Here is a 26,726-nt window from a genome sequence, read left to right on the forward strand (position 1 = left end):
GCATCGTGTGTGGCCAACCTGTTTGATCTCAAAACCCTTGTCTTCTCTGTCCAATATGTGTACATGACTCGACTTCAACATAACTTTACCTGGATGACTGAGAATCTTTATAGACCTTTAGGTTACCTATGTCTGTGTGTGTGGCTCAGAACACCAGCAGTTTCTTTTGATTTTCAGGAAAAAATTGTGTGGCCAAGCCAGAATAAGGAGGTGCAACTAAGTCAAGCCAGGTGTAGATATTACATAGTCTCCCCCACCTTCCGTTGAGGGGTACGGATGTGATTGCACCAATGAGATTAGGGAAGGTTGTAACACAAACTAAATTGTGCTTGAAGCAGGGTAAGACAATTATGTAATTTGTAATTCATGTTACCTGCAATCTTGTAGAACTCCTCCTTGAAGGGGACTTCTTTGGCCTTAATTTTTAATAGTTCAGACAGATAAACATAAGGTAGGTCCCTATAGGATTAATCTGTTCTGGATGTTAACCTGCTCTGGACCAGACTAACGTCAGAGAATCAATCTTCATAGTAATTTAATTCAGCCTAATTTAACCTCCTTTCATGCAACTGAGTGTGGGCCAAATGAAGGCAGGGTGACCAAACCATGAAATCTGGAAAATCCCGGCTTAACTCCATAATCTATGTGTTGTGAACCGGGCCTGTGCTCACCTACAGAATCGAGCTGTGTGCTCCACCTACTGTAGAGGTTCAGACTCTAGAGTCGTACTCCAGACAGCTGGGGGCAGTAGAGCACCGTGAATATGTTCGCCGACCGGGCGCCACAGAAAGAAACAAGCGTGTGAAGCTGCGCTCATTCCTCATCGTGGGCTTCAAGACACGCACTCTGTGTCTGGTGGAAGTAACTTTTATCCTGTAGAGACGAGTTATAAACCACCCTGGGATATATATCTGAATAGCAGAGTATCGGTAAACTCTAACCATGTCGGCCACATCGGCGAAAGTCAGTAGGAAGGAGAATTCAAATCACGACGGAGCGGACGAGACCTCTGGTAACGTTAAGGAATGGCGGTTATCCCGTACAACGCCATTTTCATTTTTTTTCGTAATTTTGTTATTTTCGCTGTCTTTTGTTGTTTATTGTCTAATTGTAATATTATGTATGGTAGCATAAGTTTATTTTTCTCGCGCATACACATTGGGGTTAAATGATGCTGTGGAGGACTGTTCAATAGCGTAGCATGCTAGCATGGGCTAACTATTTAGCTAGCTATTAGCTTAACGTTACATTGGCTACTAACAGCTAATTCACCCGAAGGAGGCCGATATTTGCATTGCAAACGCTGCATTTTAGTATCGTGTGTAATCACCGTTTGTGCAGACAGTCCAGGGAGGTTTGTTGTATGAATGTTTACTAAAAGTCGCATGCAGTTGTGCGTTTCCTTGTGCACGTTTGTGACTGGAGCTTCATAAACGGTTGTTTGCTGCATTCACTGAATCCCGTTTCCGTCCAGTCAATAACGACCGAACACTAACAACCTTAACATTAACGCAAACTGTGGAGCTTAACATAACCATGCTTGCGAGCTTGGGTTTTGTGTGCGAGCTTGTAGTAGGGGGAACGCAAACAAACGCTTATTTTTCGTCCATAAGGCTATAATGCCGCCATTACATGATATAGTGAATAATATGAAGTGTTTACACACGCAAAGAGCCTTTGGTGGAGCAATTAGCATTTTGCAGTGAGACGTCGTTAAGCCCCTCATTCAAACCAGGCCGCCTTTAGCTCAACAGGAAGCTCCAGACTCCAGGAGGCAGAGGGTCTGTCTACCATGGATCCACTAACACTCACACACCAGCACCGACCAAACACAGCACGACTAGCGTAGCGCTTTATTTAACACAGCGAGCGTGCAAAAGAGTAAAGATGACTTTTGCAATACAAGATTGAAATAAATTACTTCAATGATTGATGTTGGCAAACTTTGACTGGGTTAAACAAACAAAAAGGCATAGAAAAAGATGAAAAAATAATGTGGATGGAAATTGAGTTATTTGCCAAATGGAAGGCACAGCCAGACTGACTTTTAATGAAAAAATGATATTTGTAATTTTTGAAATTATTCTCAAATATTAAATAAAAATATTTTTTAAAATATATTTTTCAGTATTGCTGTTTTTAAATACATTTTTATGTATGTTCAAAGCTAACTCATCTGCAGTTTCTTGGCAGGCTAAATAAGAAAAATTAAACACAAAACAATGGACGAAAAATAAGCGCTTGTTTGTGTTTCCACTACTACAAACTCGCACACAAAACCCACGCTCACAAGCACCCACATGTGTTAACGTTATTAGTGTTCGGTCATTTCATTGTATAAAAATTGGAAGACTTATGAAGTGTATATATATATATTTCTTTTTAGAAGAAACACAACAACACTTGTTATTTGTCCCATTTACATGTTACAGATGAAATTTGTCCTCTGCATTTAACCCATCCCCCTGGGGGGAGCAGTGGGCAGCTAGCGTGGAGTGTCTTGCTCAAGGACACGCCTGGTGTCTATGACGGGGGTTTGAACCCCAAACCTTCTGTATCTCAGCCAAGTGATCTACTTTCATCTACTACATTGAGCCACCAGGCCGCCCAACACACAGCTAACACATCTGCATACGTTTACCATAAGATGCTATTAGTTATTTAAAAAAATATAAATACAATTGTAGTTACTTTACGTATAATCCAAAGTCTACTTGGTTGCCTTGCAAACTGTAGGAAGATATTTGTTGTTGTTGACAGTGGTATGTCATTCTTAAATGTAAACATTTAATGTTACTTCTTTCTCTTTCAGAAAAAGAGCAGCAGGAAGCAATTGAACACATTGACGAAGTACAGAATGAAATTGACAGGTGAGTTTCTTGTCAGCACTGACTGAATGTGAAATAAATGGAAAACCTTTGTTATTGACATGCTTTTTTTTCATTCCCTTTAGACTGAATGAACAGGCTAGTGAGGAAATTTTAAAAGTAGAGCAGAAGTACAACAAATTACGCCAGCCGTTCTTTCAGAAGCGATCAGAACTCATAGCCAAAATCCCAAATTTCTGGGTCACAACATTCGTCAACCATCCACAAGGTAAGCTGTTATATTTTATTAGCATTGTTTTTTGTGTGTGTGTTTCTGTATGGTCAGCAGCTAAAAGTGTCCTCTGCCGTGTAGTTTCAGCTCTTCTGGGGGAGGAGGACGAGGAAGCGCTTCATTACTTGTCGAGGGTAGAGGTCACTGAGTTCGAGGATATCAAGTCTGGATACAGAATAGATTTTGTGAGTTGTAATGTTTACTTTGTGTTTGCACATTGTAAATGGCATGCTGTATTGTAGTTCACATGTGACGTGGACAGGGTTTCTTTTCTGCAGTATTTTGATGAGAATCCATACTTCGAGAACAAAGCCCTCTCCAAAGAGTTTAACGTAAATGAGAGCGGAGATCCTGTTTCCAAATCAACTGAAATCAAATGGAAAGCTGGAAAGGTTGGTTGGCGTCTTTCTATGTCGTGTATGTGATTTTATAAAAATTGATTGAGTTATGTTGGAAATGCTGGTGTGTAATTTCCGGTTTAGTTACTTTTCTCTTGTTCTCTCAGTTCCGGTGGTTTTGCGTTTCTTTTTCATGTTTTTGTGCATGCTACAGTAATAAGTTACTGTCAATGAATGAATTCAATGGCTTTGCCTTAAATGAATTTTCCTCGTCAGGACCTGACTAAGCGTACAGGCCAGACACCAAACAAAGCTGGGAAGAAAAGGCAGCACGAGGAACCAGAGAGCTTCTTCACCTGGTTTACTGACCACTCAGATGCAGGAGCTGACGAGCTGGGAGAAGTGATAAAGGACGACATCTGGCCTAACCCACTGCAGTACTACCTGGTAGGACCCTTGCTCTTCATCTCGGTTTCCGTTTCTTCTAGTCTTACGGAGCTTACACACTACTAGCAACAGCAGCCATTTATTGTCAGTGGAAGTCCGGTGTAGTTACTCAGTCCACTCTGCTGTGACTGAGTTCAACAACAAAATTGTCCAGAACCGCAGCATTGCCAGACCCCAGACCTTGTAGTTCGTATTGCAAATGTAGTGTTAGAGGGCAGTAGGACACAAAATGTGTTGATAAACATAGGGCTGCTATGTTTATCAACAAAGTGTTTTAAAAAATAATGCAATAATTTAGTAATTACAAATGAGACACTGTGATGAATGTAAACAAGCACTTCACGAATTATAAAAGTGTTTGAATTATTTCAAATAATTCAAAATAAAGAGTTTCAGAAACATGATGACCTACACTACAAACTGAAACAATTGATACAGTTGTAAACTATTAGTCTCAGCTTACCTTTGCTCCTTCTGATTCCTGCCTGCTGTCTGCTCTGGAGATGATCTCCACCCATGATCAGAAAGAGGAGAGGTTGCATTACTCAAACCACAATTATCTTATCTACTAATATCACTCACAGCTCTTTCCATTGTTTATAAAATGGATTTTAGCAAGTTGTTTGCACTGGTGCACCCAAATAATTTTTCATGTCCTATAATTTTCAGTTACATTATACATGTGAAATGCTCCCAGTGCAGGTCATGTTATCATGGCTGATTGCAGTGGCAAAGATTGGCTCATTTAATTGGGTGACCAATCACTTGTTTGACTGTCTTGATTTGCAGTTTCCCTCCAGGTAGCGGGAATTTCAAGCTCAAATCTTTTGAATGTTTTCACAACCTCTTCTCCTCCAGTTAGTCAGTTTATTATCCTCAGTTAGAGGAACCCATGGTTGGTTGAAGAGGTTTCATTTCCCTCCTTTAATTTCAAAATCAACAAAAATATAATTTGCCCAGAGGTGCTCAGATGTCTTGCATACTGCAACTGTTTTATGACCTCAGTTTATTTAGGAATCTCAAAAAAATATTTGCCTTGTCATCAGATATTTAAAGGTATTGCTCAGTATCATCCTCTTAACATCCAGTGTTGGCTTTGCTCTATTGGAGTATTGAGTGCAGTGCTATAGCAGAGCAGAAGACTGGTTAACAACTAAATGTTCCCCAGGTCCCCGACATGGAGGATGAGGAAGGTGATGGCAATGACGATGATGATGAAGAGGAGGGTCTGGAGGATATTGACGAAGGGGAAGAAGAGGAAGGTGAAGATGAAGACGAGGATGGTGATGGAGAAGATGGGGAGGTAACTGGATAAAGACTCTTATACTTTACAAGTCTCTTACTCTAAAATGTAGTAGTAAAAAATTACTTCTCTAATGTTCTGAGACTATCCACTGGAAAAAACAAATTTTCTTTCTTTCAGGACGACGGAGAGGATGATTAATTGTTTCAACACTTTTTCCCAGTCCTCCCCCTGTGATTATCCTACAACCCATGGGAACAAAATATTTTGTTTGTTTTTGTGGGGGTGGGGTTTGTAAAAAAAAACAAAACAAAACAAAACAAAAAAATCCTGTGTGTTGTCAGCCTGTCCGTCCTCTTCCTCTGCAGCCAAGGCCTGTAATGCCATGTTTAAAGACCAGCTCCATATACAGCAGGTCTGCGAGGGGTAGGGTGGAATGGGGGTGTTGGTGGCTCTCTGGAAGTCTCACCTGTCATTGTTTCTCTACATCTCCCAAAGACATGTAAAAGAATAAAAAAAATTGTAGCATTCTGCACGTCATTCTACGTAGAGTTAAAATACGTACAATAGCAATTTCTGTGTAAGACATGAAACAACAGTTTCTGTTGAAGTTGTGAGTTCAATAAAAATAAGCCATGGTGCAGTGATAACTTAATCATAGCATCCTTAGCCACTTTTATATATAAATGTATATTATAATATATCCAGTGGTTCGGGGTACTAAGGCTTACTAGAAGTTGCATTTTCCTTTGTGACTTATTGTACTAATGGAACTGATTGAAAGCACCAGCTTGTTCCTTTCAACCGTTGTAAATGTTTTTGGGCTATTCATGTATCTTGGTAAGACAGTTATTAATTTTACACAGTTTAATGGGGAGGTCTGGTGGGACAGCGGGGCTTAGACACCAGCTCTGGACTTGTGTTAAATAAATTATCTTGTTTTTCAGGCACCCACAAAAAAGTTTGAAATGTATAATTTTTTTTTATAAAAACCTAAAAATCTAGTTTTGAGCTTGGCTTCACATTTTGAGATGGGAGAGGAAAAGATTTCTGCGGAGTCCTCTGTGGAGTCTGCAGCATTTCTCCTGTTCCACTGGAAACCTGTTCACATTAGATTAAGTGTACCAGTTGCTTTGTTACAATAAATGTACATGATACATACATAATGTTTGGAGTAATTTGGTCAACTAATTTTTGGTCTGAGTAATTTTTCTTCATCCTTTATTTTCACTTGTTTGCTAAATGAATGAAATTAAATTAGCCCAAAAGTTTGACAGATACACTTGTCTTTCAGTAAGTAGTGATTCACTGTTGAGTCAGACCACTTTGTGAACACTGAAGCACCAGTTAGGTATGATAGTTAACAGACACCAGGTTAACTGTGTGTTGTATTAGTATAGTAAGAAGAAATTCATAAAGTAAATAATAAAAAAAAAAAAAAAAACACGATATGTATGAAGTATGATGAGGGGTAGATCCATCCTGAAGCCGTGGCTCTATATAATACACAAACATAGATAATTGTGAGACTGAACAGTGAATAATCTACTATATACTTAGGCCAAACGCTCTAGTATTCAGATAGTTATAACCTGTCAATATGTCTTTAGTGGCGTTTTATGTCTTAAAAGTATCGTTAACGCAAAACGGCCTCATTTTACTTCTAATACGTTGCTGTAGTGTTTTTAAACACATTAATTTGACGTCACATTAACGACGCTGTGGAAACTTACCACAGCCACCAATTTTCAAGGGATTAGCGTCAGCAAAATATAGTTAATATAGTGGAAATCGATATGATGTGTTGTTATGATCATACTTGTAATGACAAATCTAACACGTCGGTTGGTTCCACGGTTAAATGAAACCTTTGGAGGAAACTAGGCCTTTTGTCGTGGAGGAGAAGAAGAAGAACAAGCGGAAGTGAAGACGGTATCCTGCCTGGACTTCCTGTCTGTAACCAAGGTAACGCTAACTGTGTAGAAAATGGCTTCAGCGTTGATTTTTCCGGTTCTAGGAAAACACCGTTAAAGCCCATTCAAGTCGCTGTCCTCGTTCAGCCATCGGTATTATGTCAGTTTGGTTACGTTAACGTTTCTTTAGAGCACATTTATCGGCATGTTTACTGACGAAACCCTGGACTCCACGAGTGTCCAGTCACTGTGGAGGAAAACTCAGCAGTCGGAGCAGGAGTCGGTATGTTGCAGTTAGCATGAGCTTGTTCCCTATAGCTGAACCTATAGAGTAAGATGTGGCTAAGTAGCTAACTAACATTAACGTTACACTACAAGCCCTGGGAACTGAAGTCTACCATAAAATGAACAACAGACACGAGATGTGCAACGATGCATCAGACCAAGACCACGACTTACAATAAAACCTGCAATTAAAGGTGTTGAAATTTTTTTTTAGGTTGACAACTAATGTGCGATACTAATGTTACAATAGTATCTCACCTCCTGCAGCTACAGTACGTCAAATATTTGTAGTAGAGATAAGGGAGAGCGCAGAGACACAGCTGATACACAACAAGAACTTTCTAAAGAAGCGAAATCTGTGGTGGAAAACAACTAGTCCAGATTTACATAAGCCACTTCTGTACCAGTTTAAGTTTCAGTTCCATTTGAGATGGACTTCTCCATAATGATCTCTCTCTCTCTCTCGATCATTCATGTGCAGTAGTGAACATAATGCGTCACATATGTTTGCATCGCCTTAATACTAATATATACATATTTGCAATTCTTTATCACTTAAAGATTTATACCACTAATAAAACATGGCACAGCCTTAGCGTCAGTATTTGACGCCCATTTCACTCATTTCAAATCTATGTCTACATCTATGTAATTCCCAAATTGTGTATTCGTCAGAAAAGGGTTTTCACTTGCTGGTGTTTCAGAGAGGCTGTCAGACCAGGACGGTGCACACTGCTGAGACAGAGATCCAGACTGTGTCCACAACAAACAGCTGTACTCAGACAGAGTCCTTGGATCAGGGAACAGAGCAGCACTTCCAGACAGACCCTAATGAGCCAGAGCCACCTGGCCTAAAGGACTTCCTGCAGCGAGTTGAGGATGTAGTCATCAGACAGTTGCTCAGAAACGCTAAGAGTCATGCCTTCGATGGCTTCCAGGTGAACTGGGATGATCGCAGTCATCTGGTAAGTAGGATCAACGAATCAGGAGGCAGAGGTCACTTTTTTACAGAGAGAGAATTTTGTGCCAGACTGTTCTTCTCTGTTTGTAGGTTTCATGTCTCCATTATCTTCAACATCATGCTGCTCAGGAGCGAGGTCTTCATGTCACAAGTGTGTCCTGGAGTTGTACAGGTTCAGTTATTGCCTGTGCATATGGCCGGTATGTTAGTATTTCACTGTACATAGAGGGAACAAAACTGAAATGCTGTGTTTCCCCCTCACTGTCTTTTATTTTTTAAGTTACTTTTTCACAAAACTGTTCAACTTTTTTATATTTGCTTTAATCATCATGTTGCTCAGTGTGGTTCAGGTGTGTTTTTTTTGGAGCAGTATTAACGATGGATCCTGGAGCACGGAGAGGTCGTGTGTTTGCACGTGGAATCTGGATCGACAACGCCTGAACCCAAAACAAGCTGATCTGGTCATAGATGTTCCCACTGCAGTCACGGCTCTGTCCTGTCACCCCAACCAGCCCGCTCTGATCGCAGGTACGCTGTCGGCCTGTGCTCTCACATTGTGAACTGACAACACACAGCTTCTGCATGCTGACATGTTTCTAATGTTGAGGCTCATCACGATTCCCATATTTTTGGAATGCAGTAAACATGAGTTGTGTTTGGCTGTGGGTGCAGGGGGGCTGTACAGTGGAGAGGTTGTGGTTTGGGACACCAGCCGGACTCAGGACCCTGTGCTGGCTTTAACTGGAATGTCGGCAGACAGCCATAGGGAGCCTGTTTATCAGGTGAGTAGATACAACCCACTTGGCTTTCTGTTAAAATCCTACTGTTATCCAGTCAGCACAGCTCATCCTGATAGAATTATGATAACTGGTGACATATTTGAGTACTACAGTGGAGAGGTTTAGTGTCTTATGATGCCACATTAGTGTAATGGTGTTTGTTTGTGGTGTGTGTAGGTTGCTTGGGTACCCCTGCAGAAGAAAGGACAGTTTGGAGTGCTGAGTGCCTGCTCAGGAGGAAGGGTGCTACTATGGATGGTGGACTCAGACCAGGGCAGGTTTGTCCTGAATGCTGCCTATGCTTTAGTACGACAGCAGGTTCCCCACAGCAGCAGCATCAGGGTGAGCCTCAGCATGAAACTTTTTTGAACTGCAATGTTGTTTAAATCTGCAAAATGAGAGTGTGGATTAAAATAGGGATGGGACCAAGCAGAATAAATTACTGTGTCCAGTTTTAAAAAAATACCAGTGAGGGGCAACTATGTTGTATCAGAAGGAGTGAGTTTTATGGTGATTAATATTGAAAGCTGATTATATATATCTTCAGGGGCCTTCAGGATCAGTCACTGCTTCACTTGTCCACAGATTGAATTCAATTCAATTCATTTTATTTGTATAGCGCCAAATCACAACAGAAGTAATCTCAAGGCACTTTACAGTGTAAGGTTTAAGACCTTACAGAGAATAATTATACAAAAAAATGATATAGAAAACCCAACAATTCCATTTGAGCAAGCTTTAGGCAACAGTGGAGAGGAAAAACTCCCTTTAGAGGAAGAAACCTCCAGCAGAACCAGGCTCATAGTGGGCGGCCATCTGCCTCGACCGGTTGGGGTGAGTGGAAAGAGAAGAGAGAAAAGAACAGCAGGCAATAAAGACAACAACAAGCAGCAAGAACATTGGGCAGATGAACTGGATTCTGGAGATGTACAGCTCCAGGCCGAGGATACCTGCAGAAAAGTACAGAGAGAGGGAGACAGAGAGGAGGAAACACAACTACAGGAGAGAGAAGACACAAAGTTAATGACATGCAATGGTGGCATTTGAATAGATAGAGGAGAGAGGAGATGAGCTCAGTCACCTGATCCTTCTCTAACTATAAGCTTTATAAAAAAGGAAAGTTTTAAGTCTAGTCTTAAATGTAGAGAGGGTGTCTGCCTCCAGAACCTGAACTGGGAGCTGGTTCCACAGGAGAGGGGCTTGATAGCTAAAGGCTCTGCCTCCCATTCTACATTTGGAAACTCTAGGAACCACAAGTAAACCTGCAGCCTGAGAACGGAGAGTTCTGCTTGGAGTTCTTTAAGATAAGATGGAGCCTGATTATTAAGAGATTTATACGTGAGGAGAAGAATTTTAAATTCAATTCTGGATTTTACAGGGAGCCAATGGAGAGAAGCTAACGTAGGAGAAATATGATCTCTCTTGCTAATTCCAGTCAGAACTCTGGCTGCAGCATTTTGGATTAACTGGAGGCTTTTTAATGAGTTATTGGGACATCCTATTAATAATGAATTACAATAGTCCAGTCTGGAAGTAACAAATGAATGGACTAGTTTTTCAGCATCACTTTGGGACAGGATGCTCCTAATTTTAGCAATAAGGTGGAAATAGTTCTAGATATTTATTTATGTATGAAGTAAAGGAGATATACATGCTCAGTTGGAAATGTACCAACATTAAGTTCGGGGGTGGCTGTGGTTCAATAGGTAGAGCAGTTGACTGCCAATCACAGGATTGGTGGTTCGATTCCCGGCTGCCACATGCCAAAGTGTCCTTGGGCAAGATACTGAACCCCTAGTTGCCCCCGGTGAGTCAGGTCAGCTGCATAGCAGCTCTGCCATCGGTGTGTGAATGTGTGTGTGTGTGTGAATGGGTGAATGAGAAGCAGTGTAAAGCGCTTTGAGTACCAGCTAGGTAGAAAAGCGCTATATAAGTGCAGAACATTTACCATTAAGTTGGTAGTCTCAAATATTTTGAATCTTACTGCAGTGTATAAGAGACACATTAGACAGAACGACTGAGAGAAAAAAACAATAACATGCTTAATAACTAAATAACCATAATCAGTCAAATCACATTATGACTAATAAAGTGTATTTGTTTTATAATTGCATGCAGCTTGTGTTGTGTTTTAATCTTTACAGTCCACCAGGTGTCGCTTTACTTAGTTCGTTTGAAGCCCAAAAATAATAAGACTTCATTCACCCATCAAAGAAATTCTCATGGCCTGTCTTATTTTGTATTGTTCTTGTTCCCACGGCTTATTCCTCTCTGCATTGCATTGTGGGACAATGATCCCACAAGGCACAGTTGTCTATCAACTGTCATATTTGACTATACTGTAAAAACCAATTCACAATTACAGCAGACTTGGGAAATAGTTAAAGAGTTTTGTGTGTTGTCCGCCACAGGTCCAAGGCAGCAGCACTGTGGGTGTCACCTCTCTGGCTCTGTCTCCGTGGGACTTGGACACCTTCTTGGTGGGCTCTGAGGCTGGCCTGCTGCTGCGATGCTCCTTCTCCTCCAATACGCTGGCTGCTGGAGCCTCCGAGGGCCAGAGTGTGCCTCTGAGGGCCCCAGCAGTGTTCTCGTTCAGGCCTAGTAGTGGCCCTGTCCACTCAATACACTGCTCCCCTTTCCACAGGTGAAAGCACCACACACAGACCAAACAGACAGTTGACCCAAAAGTGGCTTTGTTTTGACTCGAGTTTCATGTTTGTCTGCAGGAACTTGTTTGTCAGTGCAGGGACTGATGGCTTGGCCCACGTCCACTCTCTACTGCAGGCCAACCCTCTGCTCTCTCTCAGGGTCTCAGACTCCTACGTGTTCCAGGTGCAGTGGTCTCCCACCAGACCGCTGGTTTTTGCTGCAGCCACAGGCCAAGGTGCTACATCACAACTCTATATAAATAATGGAAATTAATGAGTCTTCATTGTTTAGTCAGCATCAACCTTTGTAGGTTCAAAGCTACAAAGGATGATGCCAGACCTGCAGCCTGACTTCTAACCAAATCCACAAAACAGTGTTGGGAGGATGCACATGCCTCCTGACTTAGAAAAGTTGAGGGGCGACGGCACCTTCACAGAAACATCATGCACTCCATGAACTAATATTTAGAGATGGCATGTGCATACTCCATATGTTGGTACCCTTCAGTTAAAGAAAGAAGAACCCACAAAGGTCACTGAAAGAACTTGAAACTGACAAAAGTAATAATAAATAAAAATTTACTAAAAATCCAAGGTTAAGATCCATCGGAGTCAGATCGCATCATAAGTCAGTGTTTAAGCCAAATTGGACTTAAGACTGGAAGACGACGAGGGGAGACGCCACTGATGAAAGCAAATCGTAAAAAATCAGAACAAAACCATTTTATGGAATTCTGGAGTAAAACACTTCAATAACAGAGGGTACCAACTATTTTGTCCACATTTTTGTTAGTTGTGGGAGTTGGTTGTACAGAATAGGAAGATCACCACATATTCGTAGGGGTAAGAAAAGCACGTCCTATTGAACATATTGCATTTCTTTCACAGGTGAAGTGCTAATATTTGACCTGGGCCATAGATCCCTGAGGCCAGTAGCCACCATCGAGCAGGGAGGTGTGGGCCAAGCTGCGACTTGTTTGGCCTTCAACTGTCGGAACCCTAACCGTTTGGCAGTGGGGAACACAAACGGGACGGTTGGTGTTTGGCATCTGAGCACCAATTTGACAGAGCAGAGCTACAGAGAGAGCATCCAGCTGGAGGAGATAGCCAATCAGGTGGCAGAGTGAAACATTTCCTGGGCTGCTGTATATCACTGTTTATTCTCCTTTTATCTAAATTCTATTTTAGAGGAAAAAAAAACTCAATAAAAACAAGGACGATGAAGTTTTCCAGTTCTAACCAGAAGCGTTTATTAAAGCACACTGCAATTGTTCAGGTGTTGTTACAAGATCATTTGTTCTGTTGTTGGTTTTTTCTTCAAAAGCACGAGCTAAAACACATCTAAATGCAGACAGTCACTATGCTATCATGAGAAGCACAAAGAGTTAAGGGTAGAGCGAGATAAATAGATAGTACAGAGAGTTGTTAGTCGTGATTATTCCTAGTGCAACAATCATGCAGTTTCAGCTGTGTGTTGGTGTTCAAGTGTGTGGGGGAAACGCATCCCAGTTGGTCACTGGTGGCTGTGGTGCTAGTTGACGAAAAGCGAGCGGGTAAATTCGACAAAGTCGAAAGCTGATGGCAGCTCGCGCCCCTTGCTGTCGAGGTAGGGCTTCATGTGCGACAGGCAGTAGTCTGCCTGCTCCTTGGTCAGGTTCTAAAAGGAAGAAGGAGGCAGTTAGATGTGTATGAAGATCTGAAACTGTATATGAACGAGCAGTGAACAGCTCTGACCTGGTAGAGCTCTTCTTTAGTGACGTATGGTTTGTTTTCAGTGCTGAGAGCTCGGAAAGCGCTCTCTATCTCCTCACTGGACTTGACGTTCTCTGTCTCGCGGCTGATCATGAATGCCATGTACTCCTGCAATGAAACGTTGCCGTCCCTGCAGACACAGTGCTCATAGTTAGGCATCACATACAGCACGATGAAAAATGCAAGCAGCCAAACTGGTTGCAGTTTCCAATTTCCATAATCTCTATGTGATTTTTTCTCAACACCCGACAGACCTGTTGGGATCCACTGTGTCGAGTATAGCTTCAAATTCAGGATCAGGTTCTCCCTCTTCCACCATGGGCAGGTCGTAGCCTAGTGAGCGCAGACATGACTTGAACTCCTGGTGGTTCAGACGGCCAGACTTCTCCTTGTCAAAGTGCCTGAAGGAGAGAAAACATGAGGATGTGAGTTCAACACAGATCTTACACAGAAACACGTCACGATGACGACAGGTCAACAACACTCACTTGAACATCATGCTGAACTCCTTCAGAGCCTCCTCCGTCACTCCGGTGGTGTTCCTGAAAGATGAAAAGGACTTGAAGTAGCATCAATAACTCACAGTTTGCCCTCGATGTCAGTGTCCTTCAGTTTGCCAACAGTGAAACTAAAAGTGTTTTTGAATTCTAGACCAACTCCGTGACATGAAACAGCTGTATGTTGTTGTGTACCTGGCCTGGATCTGTTGCTCCAGGTTGTGTTGCATTCTCATTCCCAACTGGTCTAGCTGGTCCCACTGCTGGGCCAGGCCCACTGTGCTGTGCTCCGTGTACTTGTTGTCCAAGATCAGTGCCTCCTCCATAGCAGCTCCCAAGTCCTCGATCTTCTTCAGCTGGCTGCGCATGGCCCGGATTTCCTGGTGCTTACGCTACACACAAACATACACACACACCCTCAGTTCAGAATTCAGCTTATGTTGATCTTGGTCTTTGACTACATGTCTCTGCTGTGTGTCATGAAACACATTTGCAACAGTGGCCTTTACCTTGGTGGCCTCCAACTGCGACTCCAGGGTACCAGACTCTTCTACCATACACGACCTGACGCAAACAGAAAGTGATATTAAAGAAAGCAGCGCAGTCTGACACATTCTCTACAACATCACGTGTTCCCATGATAAATTGTAGTGGTTGGGGGGTGGGGGGTGCAAAAATGGGTTTATAGTTATGTCAATATTGTGACATAATGACTTCACAAAGTGGACCTTACTGACCCAAACCATGCAAGGTTAGGGCTACTGCACAGAGGAGTGGAAACTGCAGCAAGACTTTGTTAGAGGAGATAAATGGTGCATCCTGAAGTCACAGCTTCACATCCTACTGTTCTGCTGTTTAGAATGTGCGTACATGCACACTGGGGAAGACTGTGGCAGTTTCCATCCCTGATGTACACACAGTAAACAAAGCCACTTCACTGGTTGAAAGCAGTGCTGACTGCAGCCCGGTGCTTTGAGTTTGAGGACTGGTTGAATGTTAGTACAGCTGGGCGGTGCGGGGCGCACCAGAGCCCAACATGGAGGTGACTGAGGTGCATGAGGTCACACAGCCCTCACACTGCGTGGGCCAGGAAAAGCAAAAGTAACTAGAGCAAGGCTCGAAAGAGGTTGACCTTCCAGAAAGATCATCAGCAACTTGGTATTGATAGACACAGATAACCCGTCGATAGGCTATGCTATTCAAAGAGAGGATAGGGGAGGAGGGAAGACCACAGATTAAACATCAGACAAGAAAACTAAGGAAAGGAATGTTCCAGAAAAAGAATCATTACATCAGGCAGGAAAACATATTGTTTACATGGGTTCTACCAAGATTGATCATTTAGAAAACAACACCCACCTGACAGGTAAAACACTTCTTATAACATTCTAGGCTGATTGTAGGCACATCACATAAACATGATCAAACATACATGTAAAAAGAGAAAAAAAGTGATATTAACCCATCGAGAAGATATGTCCTGATTAGCACGGTAATCCCAAGCACCAGCGAGGAAGGGAGAGAGGGGGGGAGGGAGAGAAACAAATACACATTAAAGACACGTGGCAACAATGAAAAACCACAACTCACTAAACATCAGTATGCAGAGTGGACTCTTAATGTTCAACTCTCTAAAACGAGCTCAGCCCAGCTTTAGAAAAGCTCGGCCTGAGGAACGCCCTCCTCTACCTGGTCTCCTGCAGCCACTGGTGAAAAGCATTGGCGTGCTGCGCGAACTCCTGACGCAACTTGTCATTTTCTTCCTGCCTCCTCTGCTCCTTCTGTAGCTCCAGCTCTCGCTCCTGTGCTCAACACAGACAACAGCCAGGTAAACTGCACTGAAATCTACTTTAACAAGAGATGAAGGGAAACCCACGTTTAAACTAGTAAAAGTGTAGAAGGTCCAGGATGTAACAGGTCTTATTTAATTATTTACTTTGATGATTGAACTGAGATAACAAAATGACTATATTCCATCAGTGTAGCTCAGAACTCCTGCACAACTTTGGTTTAAACCTCTACTCAGACTATATGATCAGTATATATATAGTATATGATCAGTGATCTGCATCAAAGCTGTATCCATAAATAAGATGCACGAGTAGATGAGAGTGTATGTAATGCTTGACGAGACCTTGATGATCTTCTGCAGGTTCCTCCAGGTCTCTTCCAGGGCCTCCATGGTGAACCAGGTGTAGGGGTTGGACAGCACCTGGTAGCTCTTTATCTGCTGGTCCAGCTCAGCCAGCTGGTTGAAGTCAGCCTGAGCTGAACTCAGTGAAGAACGGAAGGCCTCGTGGGCTTCGCGCAGTGCCCGGATCTCCTCCAGAGAGTTGCACCTTACTGGGTCTGTCAGATCCTCCTCTGCATTCTCAAACCAGCTGTTGAAGGCTGAGGCCTTTTTGGCAAATGTCAGGAACAAATCTTCCACCTGGGGTAAAGACGATAAGATCCTTAAAACAACCTTAATGAAGTTATTTTTGGTGGCATAGACAAATAAAAGCTCAAAGACCGCCCCATGAGCCAGACCATCCTCAAGCTCTTCACCTTTCTGAAGTGCTCCTGAGCCTCCAGAAGCTTCTTCTTGCGAGCAGCTGAGTTGGACAACAGCTGATTCCAGCGCTTCATCAGGGCAGCGTGACGAGCTTCGATCGCTTTTGATTGGATGTGTTTGGCGGCCAGCAGCTGATCCTTCAGAGCTGTAATGTTTGTGATGCCCTCCTGCTGGAAGGCCTGCAGACCGGCATCAAATGTTTCCTGCAGACGGGGGGGGAGAGAAAGAGAGAGACTGTCAATGCACAGAATAGCAAAGTAGATGTAAGAGAACAAAAATACTGTTGGGGAGGATTGAGTACCTGCTTTGTGAGCAGAGTCTGCACAGAGGACAGATCTCTGCCATAGTCATCCGTCTTCAGGCTGTTTTCTTTTTCACCTAAACACAAACCAGATCCACACGTTCAGAAGATACTGGAATAAAACCAGACTCCAACAAACTCACATAACCAATCCTGCCTCAATTCAATATACAGAGCATCCAGAAAGTATTCACAGTATACTCCATTTTATGTTACAGCCTTATTCCAAAATGGATTATATTCATTATTTTCATATACATTCTACATAAAAATACCTCATAATGACAAAGTAATGTACGTAAGTGTTCACAGCCTTTCTCATGACACTCAAACTTGAGCTCTAGTGCATCCTGTTTCCCGAGTCCACCTGTGGGAAATTCAGCTGATTGAACATGATTTGGAAAGACATACACCTTTCATGCAAAGTGAACAGTGCATGTGCCTTCGAGACTGGATTGTATCGAGGTACAGATCTAGGAAAGGGTGCAGAATCATTTCTGTAGCATTGAAGGTCCCAATGAGCACAGTGGCCTCCATCTTCTGTATATGGAGGGAGCTTTGAACCACCAGGACTCTTCCTAGAGTGGGCAGCCTGGCCAAACTGAGCAACCAAGAGAGAAGAGCCTTAGTCAGAGAGGTGACCAAGAACCCGATGGTCACTCTGTAAGAGCTCCAGGGTTTCTCGTTTGTGGGGAGAGGAGAACGTTCCAGAAGAACAACCAGCTCCAGAGCACTCTGGACAACTCTGGGAATGTCCTTGAGTGACCCAGCCAGAGCCCAGAACCCAGTTGAACATATCTGGAGAGATCTGAAAATGGCTGTGTACTGACACTCCTCATACAACCTGACGGAGCTTGAGAGGTACTGCAAAGAAGAATGGAAGAAAGTGGCCAAAAATACACGTGCCAAGATTGCAGCTTCAAGATCTGCAAGATGTGAGGCTGTAATTGTTGCTTAAAATGCTTCAACAAAGTACTGAGCAAAGGCTGTGAATACTTAGAGACATTTTTCCGTTTTTTATTTTTAATACTTTAGCTAAAATTTAATTATGGGTTATTTTATGTAGAATTGAAAGGAAAATTATTAATTTAATCCATTTTGGTATTAAAGCTGTCACATAACACTGTAGCTACACTCAGATGTGGCCTCCCAAACAATTACTGGAATGATAGTTCCTACATAGAAGGAAACCTATTGTAATCAGAATGTGGTCAAGTCATTCAAGTAGGCTGAGGCTCACCAGTTTCTCTTCTCCAAACACAGTGGTATGTGTGTGCATGTGTGTGTGTGCACATGCTTGACTACAGATTATGGCCATAAGACCTGAAGGAAGCACAACTAATTCACAGAAATCACTTTCTTTGGAAAGAGACTCCTGATAATTCTGTATTCGTACCAATCCAGGACTCCACCACGTCGGCCTTCCAGTTGAACTGCAGGAAGGCAGAGTTCTCATCCAGCTTAGCCTTCCTCTGAGCCGCTGCCCTCTCCAGCTCAGACACTTTGCCTTGCAGAGCCGACATCTTGGCACTGATGTTGTCCACGTGGTGGTTGTTCTGTTGAATACATTGAATGACTGTGATGCTTTTCACAAATTCACAGACAATTATTTCATTGCTCTGAAAAGTTTGTTTGTTGTGTATTCGAGTACCTTTTTAATCAGTTCCTCTCCATTAGCGCACACATCGTTCACTCTGTCCCTGTGCACAGTGAAGTCAGTCTCAAATGCTTCATGCTTTTTCAGCAGACCCTGTTGAGAAGAAAGGTGTCCTGGCACTCAGTAAAGCTCATCATCAATAGTTACAGTACATAACAAGCACTGATTGTTATGTAACCGAGTGTCTGCGTCTGAAAAGCACCTGCACAGCAGCCAGTGTATCTCCATAGTCCTCACTCCCCACTAGATTCAACTTCTCATTAATCCAAGCTTCTTCTTCCTCCACATTTGCCACAAACTGCTGGTACTCCAGCGACTCCTCCAGCCTCTGTCCCCTGGGGGCACACACACACACACACACACACACACACACACACACACATTTTGCTCACCCATTTCTATCGGTGTGTTTGTGTCCTAGTCTGCACCTGTCCATCATTGTGAGTGTGTGACTCAGGCCTACCTTGCTCCAGAGAGGTCTTTGAGTTCCTTCCAGTGGTCCACAAACTGGGCAAGTCTTTGCTGGATCTCCTCCTGGCCGATGGTGTTGTCATCGGACAGCTTCTTTCCAGTGTCCAGCACAGACTGGGAGCACACAGAACAAAGACACTCGCTCACTGAATACAACTGCCCAGTATATAACTGCAACAGTTTCAGTTAATAACTTGGAGGAGCAAAACTCCCCTACCTGAATGGCTGGTTCATGGGCTCCCAGCTCAGCCTCCAGTCTCTTATGTTTCTTCCTCAGATTCTGTACACCTGTCAAATCACGTCCATAGTCCTCCGAACTCACAAGCAACTTCTTCTCTCTATGTGAGATCGAGGGCAAAAATATTTGTATCTTAAATTTCATAAAGAAATAAAACTAAGAAGATCTAATTTTCACTCCTGATACTCAACATAACAGGAACTGAGGGGGAACTCTTACTTGATCCAAGATTCTTCGTCATCCAGGTCCCTGAAGAACTGATGTAGGCGGTGGGACTCGTTGAGCTTAGCTCGACGGCCTGCAGCCATGCTCTTGATTTTGGCAAAGCGGCCGTTAACGGCGTCACGCTTGTCCTTCACCTGCGTGGTGTCGAAAGCGTTGCTGGCCATCAGGCTGTCAGCCTGGCCGTTCAGATCCTTCAGACGATCCTGCAGGAAGAACGGAGATGGTCAGTGGATAATGTGAATATATTTTCTTATTTAATGTATTTGACATATTCTTCACTAGCTTCAACTTTCATATTCATTTGTAGTAGTGAGCTACGGACCTCGTGGGCAGAAATATCAGCCTCCAGCAGCTGGTGTTTCTTCAGCAGGTTGTTGACTGAAGCCAGATCTTTACCATAATCCTCAGAGGCAAGAAGGGCTTCCACCTGAGAAATAGAAACATGCATCAGACCTCAACACGCTAGAGAACAGAAGATAATCTGAGCGTTTGCCTCTACAGCTTACCTCAGAGAGCCAGAAGTCAAAGTCCTTGATGCCCGTATTAAAGTTCTGCTGTTTGTTGGCCTCTTTCAGTTTCTGGCTCTTCTCAGCAGACTTGTTGACGAGGAACTGCCACTGTTCATCCAGAGCGTTGAGGCGTGCCTGAGAAAACAGAGAAGTCACATTTTTCACACTTTGGTGAAGCACATGAAGAGCCATCAAACATTTGTTCTTATCAGCGTGATTCTAGAACACGTACCTCAGCTCTAGTTTTGACTCTGTCTCAGGCTCTTACATGATTCATTCAGCTAAAAATCAGCTGACTGTATATATGTATATATATTGTACATTAACATGATGAAGATACCTTCACTGCGTCCTCGCTGCCAGCACAGGCTCCTCTCTCGATCAGGGCGTTGCCAGTATCAATAACTCCACGGATTCTGTCTGCATTGGCGTGCAGCTCGGCCTCAAAGGCCTGATGTTTTTGATGCTTACTCTGACAACACAGACAGGGAGGAAAAAAAACATAGATAAGACTTAAGAACCATGAGGTAGCCAAGCTCCTGATTTATGATGTAAATATCAAAAACTCTCTTTACACTGAAATCATTTTATACTTAATGTTCAAATATGCTTTCATAAATACACTGAAATTAAAGTTCCCAGCATGTTGGAGACCGACAGACACACAGGACAAACAAGTTAATAACAAAAAACATCTGCAACAGAGCTGATTGAGAAAACCTATTTGAGGAAGAGTTACTTCAAAGTTGCTTTATGTTTGTATTTTTCTATATTTCCACAGGTTTTAAGATTGTTAAAGATCAGGTACATTAAATGTGCTGTGACTGCTACCAGTCACAAATCATTCAACTTTACTTTATTTCCAGGTCGAATTGAATTAGTTTTGACTGCTGACTCAACAATTTAAAGCAAGTTTAAAGACAACCCCACTCAAGAACTGCTAATAAAAATGGAAGCCACGCCCAACAACTAGTAGCCTTCAATGACAAAACAAATGTTGACTAAAATACAAATACACAACTAAGACCAAATGTTAAGGTAAAAAAAAAAAAAAAAAGACAAAATCCACACAATTAAAAGTCAAACGGAAAAGAAGCTGGCACTCAACAGTACTGATGAGGGACAAACTCAAGATGGATGGGGTGCTTGTTTTATGTCATGTCTACACACATAGCAAAGACACTGACACATGGCGGACAACCTGCTCGGTTGTTAGTCAGCTGACATACTACTCAAACTTACCAGCAGCTTGGACAGCTAGAAAAGAAAAACATAAGACAGTGGGAGAAAGATTCAGTCTGACTTCAGAGAAGATAAGGTGAGGGATTTGAAACTGGTAAAGAAGAATCATTAATAAAGACAGAATGTAGCTAAAAATCACACACCGGCTTATTTTTTCAGCTGAGTCGCCAAAATAAAAATGTGTTATGATCTAAGAAAATGTTTCCTAATCCGAACTCTTCTTCTACATATTTCTTTGAAGAGCTTTAGTGAATTATGTTTAGAATTCAGACCATCTGTGCCGAGTCTGGCCTGAACCAGTAAAAGATAAAAGGGTACCTGGATGTTAGTTGGGTCCTTGTAGGACTCATCAGTTGCAGTCTGCAGCTTCTCACTAATCCACGCCTCTATCTCGTCCACATCCCGGCTGAACTGCTGCAAGGTCTGGGATTCACCCAGCTTGGAACGCTTCTCAATCATCTGGGCCTTCAGTCGGCGCCACCTTTTAAACAGATATGAAGTTTATGATTAAAAAATGGTTTCAATGCATTTGGGTTAGTTGCATTGAGTGAGTGGACTGGTGTGTTTTGCATATCCATAAATAAATCCAATCCTACCGGTCAAGGACTTCATTGCGGCGGTTTGAGATATCAGATTTAGCATAATGGTCAGCTCCAATCAGCTGATCAGCAAAGGATTGCAGAGCAGCAATCTTCTCCTCCTGTATAGCAGGGTGACATTTAATTATTTACAGAATTACCCATCAGATGAGAAGTTTTCACTCAGTGGTGAAACGGCTTACGGACCTGCACATTAATGGCCTTGTCAAAGTCTTCATGTTTCTTGATGAGGGCTTCCACACTGTCCAGGGAGTCACCTTTGTCATCACTGGCCAGGAAGGCTTCACGAGCTGCCATCCAGTTCTCAGCCTGTTCACAGTCCCTGTTGAAGAGCTGTGGAGAGAGCGACACAACTGTCAGTCACTGGAGAGACAACGATAATTGTGAGCGGCGACATAACATAATCTCATGGCTCAACACTTTGAATTACTTGGAGCTCGAGACACTGGTCCAACATCATGCGACGCTGCACCCAGGCCTTCTCCAGGTCAGCACGCTCACAATCTAGAGCCTCTAGTTTCTGCTGAATCTCAGGACTGGCGTAGTGGCCGCGTGCCAGCAGCTGCTGACCGAACTGTTCGAAGGCCTGGAAGGTACCAGCACGAGCATCTATCTCTGTGCGGTGTTCCTAGAAAGATGTAAAGAAGGAAGGAGGATGTGTGGGCAGAGTTAGATGGACTGACATCTGTATTTTTGTACCAAAATACAAAGGAAGAATTCAGCACCTGGTGTCTTTCCAGAAGAGCCTCAGCTCCAGTCACATCTTTGGCCAGCTCCTCTGAAGATACCAACCCTCGAATGCCATTAATCCAGGACATCAGATCCCTGGGTGCAGATGAAGAATTACAGTCAACAACATAACTCGTATGTTAAGATGTCTCAGTCTCACTGCTATTCACAGGCTGTTCTCTCCTAACCTGAAGTCAGAAAGGAAGCGCTGCAAGTCATGGGAGTTGCCGAGCTTGTCTTTGCGCTGATCGGCACGGCCCACCAGACTGCTCCAAGCGGTGTTCAGCTCAGTGCACTTCTCCTGGATATCATCCACTGCCTCTGGGTGTGACTGGATCAGGCGTTCTGCTGTCTCACCAAGAGAGTTCACCTGGGCAAAGGAGCAGGAAAGCAAGTGTCAGGGGAAATTTTTAAAACAAAAAGACAATCTTACATTAAGCTAAATTGTTATGTGACTGACCTTATCACCGAGGGCTGCCAGGTCTCTCTCAAAGCCTTCATGTTTACGCTGCAGAGCCTGAACACTGGCCAGGTCATGGCCGTAATTGTCAGTGTTGAGTGCCTGGTTCTTCTCCTCAATCCACTCTTTAGTTTCATCAGCATCCCTGTGGAGACACAGTTGGTCCAAGTTGACAAAGATCTGTTATGTGTAACTGCGATGCTGATATTATGTGCATGAACGCACACGTTCTTAATCAGAGGTCAGATGCCCGTCTGGTTCATACCTGTGGAATCGCTGCACCTCATGGGCACTGCCCAGCATGTTGCTCCTTTCTTCAGCCAGCTGCTGCAGTGACCGCCAGCGATTATTTAGCTCCTACATAAAAGACAAAACAGTCAACACCTAACAGTACTTGTTCATCCCTTCTGCAGCTACTTTTTTCTAGTTTTTAGAAATTAGCAAACATTTGTACCCCTCTACATACATTTGCAGAGCAGGATTCAATGAGTGACTGTGTTACATAGCACATCTATAAAGATCATAGATGTGTAATAGGATCAAGTTTCATGTGAGGTAAGAAATACTAAATACGATACAGTTACAACAAGAATTATGATACAGAGTAGATCTCTGGTGGATCTCCTGTAGTACTGTGGAGGCTTTTTTTGTGACTTAACTGGTGATCTATAGATATTCACATTTACATTAAGTTATTACTGCTTGATATAAAGAAGTTCAGTAATCATCATCTTGCCTATTTAATACAGGTGTGGTTCTTTTAAGCCCAAGAATGAAGCCACTTAATTTGAAAAACAGGACTAATTAAGCTATAATGAAACAACAAAAATTCACCCTTCATACAAATCTGTGGAGAAAAATCCTTGTGCTAAGTCAGCAGCGCTGGTCTGTCAATCTCTCAACGAAAGTTATCATATAAATGAAGGATCTGCGTCACATCATTTGAGCACAGCCACTCCTCTGTGTCACTTTTAGTTTGGCTCTTCCTTTACCTCCTAACCACTGCTGCAGCTGCGATCAACTTTACTTGTTCAGGCTTCTTATCAAACGGATGAGCTCATAAAGCTGATTTGTTCGAAGATGCATTCAATTAGCCTTAACTGAAAATAATAGGTAACAGATTTTTACTGCATCAAGGTTGTACTTTGGTGCCCATATTCTGGAGGATCTCTAATCTGTTTGTTTTTAAGTGTACATAAGATCATATACCATACCCTTTATCTTAAAAATAACAACAGACACACTAAAACCATTCAATATTGCACCATCTCAAAGACATTTTATTATGTATTGTATACCAGGGTTTCTGCAGGTTTCATCAAGTCAATTTGTTAGATGACTCTGAAGGGAATTTAAAACCTAATTTTTATCTGCGTGAGAAATAACTATAAAGGATATCGAGTAACACTGCAGTGGTGCTGCACAATGCAGTTTGCTTTTTATTTGCACTTCTAAGCCGATGGAGTGTCCTGTGAGTGTCACTGATTTAGCGACACAGACCCCTTTACCAACCTTTTTAAAAAAGTATCTGGCAACAAATTTAATAACTTCCCTGTCTGTGTCCAGTGTGTATGAGAGAGCTATGAATGAAGTATAATAAGCTGTGAACGAAACCATTTAATCCTTTATCCGCGATTGTTTCTTCCTGTAAAATATTTCCCTTTTGTTTTTCTTACTTTTACATTTAACCTGACTATTTATGTTTTTAAACATATAGAGTCCCATAGCATGTCCCATGTTTGGATTTTTGAATTTAGACTTTTTAAACACCAGCAAAAACCCTGTACACTGTATTTACCTTAGATGAAAATGCATGCATGCTTATTTGTTTGACATGCTGGACAAACAAAGGCAAATGAATGATGAGGATGACATGCACAGCACTGAACACCTTGTAAGAGTAATACACACTAGGAGAACAAAGAAACTACGAGCAAAAAGCTAGACCTATACCCTAAGATCAGCAGTATATGAGCAGTCACTCAGTAAAAGTGCATGATAACAGGTAAATTGCAGGAAACAGAATGCAACTGAACTAAACACTGACAACACTAGTCAGGTTTCAGAGGACAGGAAGAGACAGACCATTCAACACCAAACGGAAACCATGATGACAAAGTTAGTTTTTTGATCACAATGGACACATGAGCAAGGGGAGAAACAGTTCAAAATGGCAGGGTGGACTAGTTCATCTTACCTTGATAGTATTAAAGTTAGCCGTTGTTTGAACAGCCAACCGTATATTCTATAGTCAGAGGTGAACAAAATTATCAGAAAAGGGAGAGACAAAAAAAAGGAAAACACCACACCAGTCAAGAGTTTTTGAAACTCCCGGGTAGAGACTTGCCAACAAACAGTTGGCCCACCAATCAGCATGTAGTGGGCGAGGCAACCCCCACTAGGGTAGAATCAACAAACTAGTCCCAATTAATGATTGAGAATAATTTAAATATCAGAAAGGCCTGAGAATCATTAAGCTCCATACTGGTAACATGACTGGATTAGATGCCACACCAAACAATTAAACATCAAATCAAGGCTGATGAAAAGTCATGACAGTCATACATCCAGACTGACAGCTTGTCAAATCTTTGCAGTTGATGTGTCTTATAATATTATTGCATCTAAAAACTATCAAACAACTAAATGCTTGAGCACGTCTGCTGGAGACAGATTTAGATGTAGCTTACCTTCCATGGTGATGCAGTCTTAGAATCAGGTTCATCCTGTTAAAAAAATAAATAAATAAAGTCAGTTGGTAAGCATAAATTAAACCGTTGATATACTTGAAATGTTTCTTAAAACATCCAGCAAAGTGTAGGTAAATTACTGAAATGATCCTGACCTTGCCAGGAGCAGCACCAAGCAGCTCCTGTTGCTGCAAATGAGAAAAAAAACATAATCTCAATAATTTATATCAAAAACATGGAAGACTGTTCACACAGTTGCTCTTGGAGAAAGAAACTACCTGTGCCTGAACCATGGGGGCCTCTTCAGCCATAAGGCCTTCAGACTCCAGCTCAGATGCCACTTTGTTGATGTCCCTGAGGCGAGACTCATTGGCCTTCAGGTCCTGCACAAAGCAAAAGATGGTACACTTCCTGTGAGACGTGGCGTTGAACTGATGTCTTAACACAGCAGCCACACAAAGCCAAAGTGAAACCACTTAGTTTTAGAGTACTAGCAGTAAGGCCAAGAGACCAGTGAAAGAAATGCTGAATGATAGTAACTGAAGCTCATAATGACATGTGACAGATGTCATGTGAAAACTTTAAAGGAAAACATTTTTTAAAAAGTGGACATTACCTTCTGGAAGTCGTCAAACTTTTTCTGCAGGACCTCAACCTGCTCCAGGTCAGAGCCAACCTCTTCGTTAGTAAGGGTGCTCTCCTTCTCATTGATCCACTGCTGGAGCTCATTCGCCTCACGGAACAACATGAACTTCTTGCAGCTCTTCTCCAACATGTCCTTGCGTTTCTCTCCCAGCTCCAACAGAGTGCCATACCTTGAAAAAAGGGGATATGTCAGTGACATGACAAAAACACAGACGCATATGTTGGGAGCCTGTGTACATAGAACATGAGGAGAAGGCCTCACACTGTGTGATTCATTTATGAGCTTCAAATGTTTGACTAAAACGTGCAAACAAATGCTTATTAAAGACAATTTGATATTATTATTATTGGATGCCAAGGAGAAATCTTTCCTCAGAGCAAAAATAAGATATGATAATGTTTGCTGGCAATGTTTAAATGCTAGCAAAACATAGTAAGTTAGTG

At 42.4% G+C, this 26,726-nt stretch overlaps 3 protein-coding genes across 6 annotated transcripts in view; 2 read left to right on the top strand and 1 right to left on the bottom strand.

Moving 5' to 3' along the window:
• Positions 1-785: 785 nt before the first annotated feature.
• LOC113148591 (protein SET-like) lies at positions 786-6,288 on the top strand. Its single transcript, XM_026340333.1, has 8 exons — positions 786-1,012; positions 2,813-2,870; positions 2,954-3,096; positions 3,181-3,284; positions 3,378-3,491; positions 3,714-3,884; positions 5,053-5,187; positions 5,308-6,288. Exons 1-8 carry the CDS (start codon positions 943-945, stop codon positions 5,326-5,328), a joined length of 816 nt encoding a protein of 271 aa, XP_026196118.1. The 5' UTR covers positions 786-942; the 3' UTR covers positions 5,329-6,288.
• Positions 6,289-7,093: 805 nt separating this feature from the next.
• wdr34 (WD repeat domain 34) lies at positions 7,094-13,244 on the top strand. Its single transcript, XM_026340279.1, has 9 exons — positions 7,094-7,323; positions 8,030-8,290; positions 8,377-8,486; positions 8,657-8,814; positions 8,959-9,068; positions 9,243-9,407; positions 11,477-11,709; positions 11,792-11,949; positions 12,602-13,244. Exons 1-9 carry the CDS (start codon positions 7,246-7,248, stop codon positions 12,838-12,840), a joined length of 1,512 nt encoding a protein of 503 aa, XP_026196064.1. The 5' UTR covers positions 7,094-7,245; the 3' UTR covers positions 12,841-13,244.
• Positions 12,939-26,726, bottom strand: part of sptan1 (spectrin alpha, non-erythrocytic 1) — a 30,446-nt gene continuing 16,658 nt past the window's right edge. Inside the window, exons 22-55 of one of the 4 annotated variants that reach the window (XM_026340275.1) lie at positions 26,254-26,452; positions 25,916-26,020; positions 25,793-25,825; positions 25,638-25,673; positions 25,145-25,192; positions 23,213-23,304; positions 22,948-23,092; positions 22,676-22,857; positions 22,484-22,583; positions 22,189-22,386; positions 21,945-22,091; positions 21,756-21,859; positions 21,478-21,640; positions 21,160-21,174; positions 20,258-20,389; positions 19,915-20,052; positions 19,731-19,835; positions 19,403-19,611; positions 19,163-19,283; positions 18,938-19,059; positions 18,677-18,809; positions 18,469-18,567; positions 18,214-18,373; positions 16,818-16,894; positions 16,510-16,719; positions 16,097-16,393; positions 15,652-15,764; positions 15,425-15,442; positions 14,472-14,526; positions 14,158-14,354; positions 13,954-14,007; positions 13,720-13,866; positions 13,448-13,595; positions 12,939-13,370 (exon numbers count right to left, since the gene is read on the bottom strand). In XM_026340275.1, the coding sequence (XP_026196060.1) occupies positions 13,245-13,370; positions 13,448-13,595; positions 13,720-13,866; positions 13,954-14,007; positions 14,158-14,354; positions 14,472-14,526; positions 15,425-15,442; positions 15,652-15,764; positions 16,097-16,393; positions 16,510-16,719; positions 16,818-16,894; positions 18,214-18,373; positions 18,469-18,567; positions 18,677-18,809; positions 18,938-19,059; positions 19,163-19,283; positions 19,403-19,611; positions 19,731-19,835; positions 19,915-20,052; positions 20,258-20,389; positions 21,160-21,174; positions 21,478-21,640; positions 21,756-21,859; positions 21,945-22,091; positions 22,189-22,386; positions 22,484-22,583; positions 22,676-22,857; positions 22,948-23,092; positions 23,213-23,304; positions 25,145-25,192; positions 25,638-25,673; positions 25,793-25,825; positions 25,916-26,020; positions 26,254-26,452 (4,228 nt within the window). In that variant the 3' untranslated portion in view covers positions 12,939-13,244. The remainder of the gene's footprint in view (positions 13,371-13,447; positions 13,596-13,719; positions 13,867-13,953; positions 14,008-14,157; positions 14,355-14,471; positions 14,527-15,424; positions 15,443-15,651; positions 15,765-16,096; positions 16,394-16,509; positions 16,720-16,817; positions 16,895-18,213; positions 18,374-18,468; positions 18,568-18,676; positions 18,810-18,937; positions 19,060-19,162; positions 19,284-19,402; positions 19,612-19,730; positions 19,836-19,914; positions 20,053-20,257; positions 20,390-21,159; positions 21,175-21,477; positions 21,641-21,755; positions 21,860-21,944; positions 22,092-22,188; positions 22,387-22,483; positions 22,584-22,675; positions 22,858-22,947; positions 23,093-23,212; positions 23,305-25,144; positions 25,193-25,637; positions 25,674-25,792; positions 25,826-25,915; positions 26,021-26,253; positions 26,453-26,726) is intronic. The other 3 variants (XM_026340278.1, XM_026340276.1, XM_026340277.1) reach the window with 3 other exon arrangements.

This window comes from Anabas testudineus, chromosome 22 (assembly GCF_900324465.2).
Source record: "Anabas testudineus chromosome 22, fAnaTes1.2, whole genome shotgun sequence".
Classification (NCBI taxonomy): domain Eukaryota; kingdom Metazoa; phylum Chordata; class Actinopteri; order Anabantiformes; family Anabantidae; genus Anabas; species Anabas testudineus.

Excerpts from the sequence above, each read along its gene's own strand:
- LOC113148591 (XM_026340333.1), top strand. The coding sequence starts at position 943 with ATGTCGGCCACATCGGCGAAAGTCAGTAGGAAGGAGAATTCAAATCAC. Across the intron at positions 2,871-2,953 it reads GTACAGAATGAAATTGACAG|ACTGAATGAACAGGCTAGTG; the intron begins GTGAGTTTCTTG and ends CATTCCCTTTAG. Across the intron at positions 3,285-3,377 it reads CTGGATACAGAATAGATTTT|TATTTTGATGAGAATCCATA; the intron begins GTGAGTTGTAAT and ends TCTTTTCTGCAG.
- wdr34 (XM_026340279.1), top strand. The coding sequence starts at position 7,246 with ATGTTTACTGACGAAACCCTGGACTCCACGAGTGTCCAGTCACTGTGG. Across the intron at positions 8,487-8,656 it reads ATTGCCTGTGCATATGGCCG|TATTAACGATGGATCCTGGA; the intron begins GTATGTTAGTAT and ends TTTTTGGAGCAG. Across the intron at positions 11,710-11,791 it reads CACTGCTCCCCTTTCCACAG|GAACTTGTTTGTCAGTGCAG; the intron begins GTGAAAGCACCA and ends GTTTGTCTGCAG.